The sequence below is a fragment of the Amia ocellicauda genome, chromosome 9, assembly GCF_036373705.1.
Source record: "Amia ocellicauda isolate fAmiCal2 chromosome 9, fAmiCal2.hap1, whole genome shotgun sequence".
In the NCBI taxonomy this organism is placed as follows: domain Eukaryota; kingdom Metazoa; phylum Chordata; class Actinopteri; order Amiiformes; family Amiidae; genus Amia; species Amia ocellicauda.
The window spans coordinates 28,751,249-28,760,742 of NC_089858.1; the positions used below are offsets into that span (position 1 = coordinate 28,751,249).

The window sequence follows — 9,494 nt, forward strand, 5'->3', positions numbered from 1 at the left end:
GAACACTGGTACCTGGATTTGCCAGAACTAAAGGCAAAAGAGTAAGGAGACCCATCAAAAACAACAAATCACAGCTGTGAGGGATACATAAAGACTTAAGCTTAAATAAGTTGGTTTAGTAGCAAGTCTGTCCTTAAGAATCACCATTCCTAGGGATTAGAACAATGTGTGTGTGTTTATTTTTCAAATGCTATAAAATATGCAGGACCAGGTATGAACCTTTATCCACCAACATCCAAGTTCATTCACCACTCCCCAGTTCATCGTGAAATGGTGCCGCTTTCATGTTTACCATAATAAGACTCTTGTTAACAAAGGGATCAAGAATTGTAATGTTAAGTGTTGAATTGGGAATTGTGGACACTTTATGATTTTTAGACGAGCGCTATAATTTATTCATAGAGTAATTGTAAAAGCTGAACTGCAGGGAGAAGTTACTGTGACCTGCCTGGCACTGCTATTTATGGCATAAGGTGTTAATGAGCACTGTGTGATCCTGCTGGTTACAGTCGCAGTGTGAGAGGATGCTCGTGGATGACTAATGCATCAGAAATGGACCTTAATGGAGGTTCTGTATTATTTCGCTGCAGTCGATGTGCTGACCCTTCTGTCCTCCGCAGGAATTGCATCATCGAGGAACGCAGCTTTGTGCCTTGTGAAGACTTGCTGTACGGCAGAATGTCATTCAGAGGGTTCAACCCAGAGATTGAGGTAATGAATTCAGGCCTGTAATACCCCATTTATATTCATTATACATGGTTTATTTTTTGCCCAGATGGGCTGACTGTGTCTTTATAGGGAGGTGATGCTATCCATGCCATCCTAGAAAATTCTCTTCATGTGTTCGTGTTTTTTCCGCTTTTTCAAATCATAATTGTGGAGGTGGGCAGTGTTCAAAGCACAAACCTTCAGATGAGCCTTACCTTACACGGCTGTACAGCAAGGCTATCTGGACAGAAATGGTAAGGACTTGCCTATGTGGATTCGCTGTACTGCACTGATTGTTCACCGCCTGCTTACATTCCTTTTAAAGCAGACTCTATCCTCGCTGAATGCAGGAAGCTACCAGTATGAAATGATCCTGCAGAAAAGGGCAATCACTAATAAATTACATTGTGTACTGCTCTACAGAAACTCATGACGGTGATGAACTCCCAAACCAGGGCTGAGGAGGAAGAGGAGGAAGAGGAGAAGATGGAGGCTGATATTACAGATGAGGAGATGGCAAGAAGGTAGGGGCTGAGCTACAGCAGTGAACGGGGCCTGAGGAACCGACTGTTTACTAATAATCTAATAAAGGGGTAGCTTCCTGACTGACTCTGACCTGGAGTCCTCTTGTTGCATCCCTAAGGCCCACTAGGACTGGGTAAGTCACTGGGGGGCAATTCCCATCTTGCTTTACCCAGTAGTCATTTCTAATGTGGATAAGGTGCCACTTGATCTGTGCACGACTTGCTGAGGGCGGTGATTGATTGCACCTGATGTATCGACCCATTTTGTTCGGGTTTGTACCGTCTGAAAAGAGGCCTTCAGTGCGAGAAAAGCACATATTGAAAGCTGTGTATTTGAACTGTAGAGCAGTGAATAAAGTGGAATTTCAATGGTCAGTCCTAAAGTGAGCAGGAAAAGGGGGGGAAGTGTAAATGGACAGTGTCTGACTTCGAAGCCTCCAAACAAAACCGTGCACATTTCCATAATCCATGTATAAATGGATAATTATGTAAAATGTGTATAACCATGAAGCTGTTGTGGTTTCTCCTAAGAAATATATTCATAATTTGAGCATTACAGTGCTATTGAGACCAAAAAGAAATGCGTACCAGTATTTCAGACATCCCTTTGTCTTGGTTTTCATCTTACCGCTGTTTGAATCTGTAATTGTAAGCAGCTGTCTAACGGTTTGTTGCCCTGTAGATACGAGAGCCTTGTGGATAGTATGAAGAAGAAATTCGCCAAGAAAAGAGACCGATCAGCGATAGCCAATGAAGATGTCAACAGCAATGCGAAGGAGCCAAAAGTAAAAAAAACTTTCTTAAAACCCCAGGACTGAGAAGGAGCCTTTTTGTATATATATATATTCACAAGCTTAAGTGCTAAGGGCAGTTTTTATGTAATATGATAGCAGTGCAACTTTGTTAATGGAAATAAATGTTTTAGTGGTATAATGTGTAATGGACTAACTTGGTTAAGATAGTGTTTTGTTTTTTAATTATTTACAACTGGATGTTATACATCTTACTATTTACAAGAGAAGTCGCTAAAGTTTTATGGTTGCAGATTTCTCAAGCCTTTAACCAACATAAAGACCTTTTATAAAGTTCTTTATGACCATATTTTTTACCAAATGCTACAATTCTCTTAAAGTTTTATTTTTCATTGAGCGTTTAAGAACATTGAATACTTTGCAGTGCAATGTCTGTCTGCTTTCACTAATGATTAAACAGTAATTGGAATATGAACTTGAATAAAAGCAAACCCTCAGCTGAGTTTTTTTCCTTGTCATGTTAAATCAATGAAGCTCATCAGAAACTGATGCTGGTTGAAGCAAGTAACTTGTCTGCAGCATTAACATCTTACGCAGTGGTCACAGGGGGGGGGTTATTTTTGCCTTAAGTGGTTAATTGAAAACTATCCCTTCTGTGGTGGGGTTGGTCACATGGGGAAAGCAAGTTGCTTTGTAACAAAGCCTGGTTAATGCTTGCTAATTTTTTCAGCCGGTTTGAGTTAATCTGCATTTTTTATTACACGCTTGACATGTTTTTAGTTGATCTATCATGCCAGAAGAAAATCACCTGAGCATGCATTGTTGGGGGGGAAGTGCATTAACATTGAAAAAATAATACTAGAATATCAAAATACACAAAATCAGATATTCATAGCAAAATAAAAATGTATAAGACATAAATGACACCTTTTAATAAAAAAACAAAGAACATTCATGTGTATGGATTACAATTTTATTGTATTAGGAGGAGCTTTTCAAATGGTCTGTTACAAGTCTGACAAAAAATTAAACACTCATTTACTTTTTCGATTGACTACAATATTGTTCTGTGTAATGCTCATTTTCCTTTATATTAATGCTATTTCTATTAATGCTTTTTTCTAAGGGTGATCACACTGAATCAAGCTCGACCCCACTCATTTCCCAGTAGCTAATTTTAGTATAAGTATACAAGTCCTAAGTCTTCCTGAGGGCCGAGCTCAGAAGAAAATCTAGGATTGATTAAATAATGAATATAGTAGTCTAGCATCACTTATGTTGTATTTGCAGATCCTCTAAAGCAATGTGGCAGTTATTTACCACATTGTACAAATGTACATGACCTACTCAATTAGCACCGTGTGTGTATATTATATAAAATACTTCATTAAATAAAGATGGATGATTGATTGTTTTTAGTAATCAAGCTCTAATTTGTCTGTATAAATGTCACCATAAAGACTAACCTCCTTTTAGTTTAATTGTGCTCTATCAGCTATTTTCTTCAATCAAATCTAGCAAATTTCGTATGTCTTACATTTTTTGAATGATATCTTTAAGTCCCCCAGCTAGAGAGTGAAGAAAGGTTTCTGGTTTATGCAAACTAGTTTGCGCTTCAACACCAGCCCAAACATTTCTTTGAGAACTTTTTCCACTTCTTCATCTGGGATGGTGGACATCTGGAAGAGATCAACCCCATCCTGGTAGTTAAAGGTGACCTCACTGTACGTCCAGCCAATGAGGGCTCTGAACCCTGTGGGCGTCTGCAGGGAGCAGATGGACTTGTGGATGAACAGGGATTCTGGAGACGTCTGGAGGTATTGGGCTGTTGGCACGAAGTGATCAACGCTACGTGGTGTCAGAGTGAAACAATACATTTTCCTAACTGGACTTTTGTCTAGCAGAGAGGAATTAGCAAATTTCTCATTTGGAATGTGGGGCTTTCTTCCACTTTTCTCCAAGGCCCAGATTCCATTATCTTCTATAAGGCGGAAAACGGCAGGAAGTTGAGGTTGATCTTTCCCAGAAATTAGCTCAAGGGGCTCCCATATTTGTCCAGACACCCCATAACTCACATCTGCTACGTATGACATCCCATCAATGACAACTCGGTTGATAAGGTGGGTCTCATATTTGCCATAATCTTTAGTATGCCAGTTAAACACTCTTGCCCCCAGGGTTGTGAACTTGTATCCCATCTCCTTCAACACCCAGGAGAAGAGCAGGTTGTTTTCGCAGCACCAGCCCCCACGACTGCTTCTCACTATCTTGTTGTAGATGATGTCCAGGTCAATGATGATAGTCTCCCCACAGTGCATGCTCAGGTTTTCAAACGGGATGGACTGGATGTGATGCCTGTGGATGCTGCTGAGTGTCTCCAGGTCTGGCTTGTTGAAGGGACCCTTGTAGCCAATCCTCTCAAAGTACTCTTTCAGGTTCATCATGCCCTGGAGAACATATGGAAATTTCCTAGATGCTCTCCTTTGAAATACAGGGTCTGAACTTTAAATACAAGTTCAGTCATTTATAGGTGCATATTTTTCCTCCATATTTCTTAAAATTGTATGTAAGAGATGTGTTATTGAGTTCTTTACTATCAATTTCAGGATAGATTTCAAAGCCTTTTGTTTCAGTGCAGTTATTTCACTTTTATATAACTTGAAATAAACCCCATCTAACTATCCAAAACTATATATTACCCATACCTAGATTTCCTTTTATGAATACATCAACAATATTGTTTTCTGGTTTAGGGTTTTGGGAACAAGGAGCACAAAAACAATTAATACCACTCCAGAGTTAATAGAGGATACTTCTATGGCTTATATATACAGTGCCTATAAAAAGTCTACACCTCCTTTACAATTGTTCACACATCTGAAGTGAAAAATATATTCTAGAAGTTTGTAGAAATGTATTAACAAACAAAAACTGAAATGGCTTGGTTGGAGAAGTGTCCACCCCCCCTGTAATAGCAACCCTAAATGAGCTCATGTGTAACCAATCGCCTACAAAATCACACACCAAGTTAAGTCACCTCCACCTGTGTTAAACTGCAGGGATTCACATGATACTAGGATCAATTCAGCAGTCCCTGTAAGTTCCCTCTGCTGGGTAGTGCATTTTAAGGAAAATACTCAACCATGAACACCAAGGAGCTTTCAAAAGAACTCAAATATCAAGTTCATAATATCCCGTGGAGATGATTGTTAAGATGTTTAAGGTGTATGGCACTACTAAGACCATGCTTAGATCCGGCAGTCCCTCCTAACTGGAAGACTGAGCAAGAAGACGGATCAGAGAGGCTGCCAAGAGGCCAATGGCAACTTTATAAGAGCTACAGGCTTTTATGACCAACACTGATTAAGTTTGACAATAATGTCTCAAGCACTCCACAACTCTGGCCTGTGTGGTACTCAAGAAAGCCCACCCTGAATCCTATTTGAATTATACAATACAAAATTATAAAACACATTGGGAGATTCTGTAGCCATGTGGAAATAAGTTTTGTGGTGTGACAAAACTAATATGGATCCTTTTCATCTGTGCCAAGAATCCTTCAGATAAAGTTTATTTTTGTGTACAGCACTGGCATTTCCTCACTTATATACATGTTCATGTGTAACAGTTAATATTTTTTGTAAACCAAAACATATGTATATGCATCATGATGCTATAAATGTTCATCTGGAAGATTCACTTACCACGAGTAGATGAGATTGTACTGCTGCTTTGAGGATTCAGGAAACTGTGATGAAATTGTGTCCGACATTCAGTGAACTTCAGCACAGGGAGGCGGAGACAAACATCACTGATCACTGATCCCAGTGTAGGCGTTTCTAGCTACTGAAGCTTACAATAGACGAGCATTAAATTCACATCACTGACACACTGCATTCAAACACAGGAAGCCTGGGATAATGGAGAGCTAGTCTGGGAAAGGGGGTTACAGAAAAACAAGTTCAATTCCTTTTCTTAAGCAGTTCTTTTTCATACTTCAAGTGAAAACTAACCCTTTTCTACTGCTGTTGCCAATCACAAGGATAGCATTTGTATAAGCTTTTTTGGAAATATCTTGTAAGTGGAACATTTGATTTAATTCTACATGGTTGTTGTGTATCAGTGGTGTTGTATTTCTTAGATGTACTTATATATATATATATATATATATATATATATATATATATATATATATATACACGGTACATTGCAAAAGTTTTAGGCAGGTGTGAAAAAATGCTGTAAAGTAAGAATGCTTTCAAAAATAGACATATTAATATATTATATTTATCAATTAACTAAATGCAAAATGAGTGAACAGAAGAAAAATCTAAATCAAATCCATATTTGGTGTGACCACCCTTTGCCTTCAAAACAGCATCAGTTCTTCTAGGTACACTTGCACAAAGTCAGGGATTTCGTAGGCATATAGTCAGGTGTATAATTAAACAATTATACCAAAGAGGTGCCAATGATCATCAATTCAATATGTAGGTTGAAACACGATCATTAACTGAAACAGAAACAGCTGTGTAGGAGGAATAAAACTGGGTGAGGAACAGCCAAACTCAGCTAACAAGGTGAGGTTGCTGAAAACAGTTTACTGTCAAAAGTCGTACACCATGGCAAGACTGAGCACAGCAACCAGACACAAGCTAGTTCTACTGCATCAGCAAGGTCTCTCCCAGGCAGACATTTCAAGGCAGACAGGGGTTTCCAGATGTGCTGTCCAAGCTCTTTTGAAGAAGCACAAAGAAATGGGCAACATTGAGGACCGTAGACGCAGTGGTCGGCCAAGGAAACTTACTGCAGCAGATGAAAGACACACCATGCTTACTTCCCTTCGCAATCAGAAGATGTCCAGCAGTGCCATCAGCTCAGAATTGGCAGAAAATAGTGGGACCCTGGTACACCCATCTACTGTCCGGAGAAGTCTGGTCAGAAGTGGCCTTCATGGAAGACCTGCGGCCAAAAAGCCATACCTCCGACGTGGCAACAAGGCCAAGCGACTCAACTGTGCATAAAAACACAGGAACTGGGGTGCAGAAAAATGTCAGCAGGTGCTCTGGACTGATGAGTCTAAATTTGAAATATTTGGCTGTAGCAGAAGGCAGTTTGTTCGCTGAAGGGCTGGAGAGCGATACACGAATGAGTGTCTGCAGGCAACAGTGAAGCATGGTGGAGGTTCCTTGCAAGCTTGAGGCTGCATTTCTGCACATGGAGTTGGGGATTTGGTCTGAATTAATGGTCTCCTCAATACTAAGAAGTACAGGCAGATACTTATCCATCATGTAAAACTATCAGGGAGGCATCTGATTGGCCCCAAATGTATTTTGCAGCATGACAACGACCCCAAACATACAGCAACAGTCATTAAGAACTATCTTCAGCGTAAAGAAGAACAAGGAGTCCTGGAAGTGATGGTATCGTTTCCTGTTCTTCCCTTGTTGTTCCCACATCTCTCCTACTTTTGCAGGTGAGTGCAATGTGACCAGCCTTCTTACATTTGTGACACTGTTCTGTTTTAAAACGGCAATAACTAGCATTGTGCTTTCCTCCACATGCGTAGCAATTATCATGTGTTGCTTGCTCGCATTTCCCCCACTGCTGACGATCGACCACCAGAGGGTGCTGTTTGTTTGAGATGAGCGTGTTTACTTTTGCTGCGCTGCGTCTCCGTGCAGACAGACGATTTTGCAACCAAAAAAAAACACCCCCTAAAGAGACGGAGCTATTTCTTAGGCCGAGTTATTTTGTCAATCTGATAGGCTGCGAATCGATACGTGGGCGTCAGACTCGGATCATAAGCAATAGGCTATCAATGCGATATGTATCAATGCCCGTAGGGCTGCCCTGTCCATACTGAGTGCAGTGATTCTGTGTGGGTGGCGCAGCTGCGGGACCTCCTGTTAAAAAGCAGTCAGAGAAATAATACTGAATATTAAAAACCAGATATTTAATAAATACTTTATTAATCACATTGGTTGTATTGTTGTAGCAAAAGAAAGGTCAGTGTGACGAGTGCAATTTCACTGAACCCCATAGGAAATGCATACGGGTTATATTTGACCAACATTAGGAAGCTTGGGGAAGTAATGCAAAACTCTTTTTACTTGAACAGTAACAAATTAAAAAACAAAACTATGATGCTGGAACATTAAAGATACATTATTTAAGGAATTCCTGGAATATCAGATGATGACATTTTTGCGGTCAATACAGAAAAAAAAAAAAAAAAAAACATTAGGACGGGTCATTTTGTCCCAGTATATGCATCCTAGGTTTTAAAAAAATCGCATTTCCATTTCAGTTACAAATATTAAGCAAGAAGGGTTGAGAGGAGTGAGACAGGAAAGGGGAAAGAGAGAAGGATGTTAATGAGAGGAGGAAGACTGCTAGAGAAGGAAAAGACCAGAGAGGAAGAGGAGTAAAGGTAAAGAGAGAAAGGAGAGGAGAAAGAGGGAAGAAGAGTAAAGGGATAGAGGAGAGAGTGAAGAGGAAGAAGGAGTTTTGTCTCTTTCTAAGAAACGAAAATGTCGTTACAATGGGCAAATGGAAAAATCATGGACACGTGAAGTTGCTCCCAATCCTAGTCCGGTATTGCAATATACATGATGGCAACACCTCCATTGAATCCAAACTACTGGATTTTGTGGAGTTGAAAAGGGAAACAGCTGAACAACTTGCAAGAGAGGTCATGACCATAATAGAGAAATTTCACCTGGAAGACAAAGTTGTGGCATTTACTGCCGACAATACAAACACCAACTTTGTAAAGTAAAAAATGCATTGCAGTTGGAGGTGATTGGCTTAAGGTGTCCAGCCCACATCGTCCACAACACAGAGAGAACAGCGTTGGATACAATCCCCCTTGATGTTGAATACCTGCTCACAAAGATTTTTGGATATTTTCATATATTTACAGTTAGAGTGTAAAGACTGAAGGGTTTTTGTGAGTTTGTTGGCCAGGAGTATAATATTTTAGGGCACAGTAATGTCCGCTGGTTGTCCATGCTCCCTGCTCTCGAAAGAGTGTTGAAAATGTATGAGCCATTAAAAGCATTCTTTCTTTCTGAAGACAAATGCCCTGTTGTCCTGCGAAGAATGTTGGAGGACCCATTGACTGAGCTTTGTCTCTCTTTCGTCCATGGAAACCTTGCAATATTTCACGAAACTATCAAGATTCTGGAAGGCCAGGAGCACCGTGTTGTTGAGTCAGCTGCGATTCTACAGAACTTTGAAGGAAAACTGACAGCCAGAAGTGAGGACCACTTTGTGCCAGTTTTGGTCAGCGGACTGTTTAAAGAGCTGGAAGACAATGGAGAGATCACCAGGGAGAGGTTTCTTGAAACATCACAGTCATTCTTCAATACAACTGTCTATTACATTCAAGCTTGGGGGAAGCACACAGACAGCCTGAAGGATTTGCAGTGTCTGCTCTTGAAGAGGCAACCCAACCATCAAGACGTAGAGAAGGCAGCAGCCTTACTGCAGGACAAATGCCACAATC

The 9,494-nt window shown here is 40.2% G+C and overlaps 2 protein-coding genes across 2 annotated transcripts in view; one reads left to right on the forward strand and one right to left on the reverse strand.

Moving 5' to 3' along the window:
• mphosph6 (M-phase phosphoprotein 6) overlaps window positions 1-2,486 on the forward strand; it is a 5,298-nt gene extending 2,812 nt beyond the window's left edge. Inside the window, exons 2-5 of the mRNA XM_066714003.1 lie at window positions 1-41; window positions 621-711; window positions 1,132-1,232; window positions 1,915-2,486. The exon at window positions 1-41 is cut by the window's left edge and continues 72 nt beyond it. Of these exons, the coding sequence (XP_066570100.1) occupies window positions 1-41; window positions 621-711; window positions 1,132-1,232; window positions 1,915-2,050 (369 nt within the window). The 3' untranslated portion in view covers window positions 2,051-2,486. The remainder of the gene's footprint in view (window positions 42-620; window positions 712-1,131; window positions 1,233-1,914) is intronic.
• A 457-nt stretch (window positions 2,487-2,943) lies between these two features.
• LOC136759139 (arylamine N-acetyltransferase, pineal gland isozyme NAT-10-like) lies at window positions 2,944-5,765 on the reverse strand. Its single transcript, XM_066714000.1, has 2 exons — window positions 5,689-5,765; window positions 2,944-4,431 (listed from the first exon to the last, which is right to left on the reverse strand). Exon 2 carries the CDS (start codon window positions 4,426-4,428, stop codon window positions 3,553-3,555), a length of 876 nt encoding a protein of 291 aa, XP_066570097.1. The 5' UTR covers window positions 4,429-4,431; window positions 5,689-5,765; the 3' UTR covers window positions 2,944-3,552.
• Window positions 5,766-9,494: the final 3,729 nt, after the last annotated feature.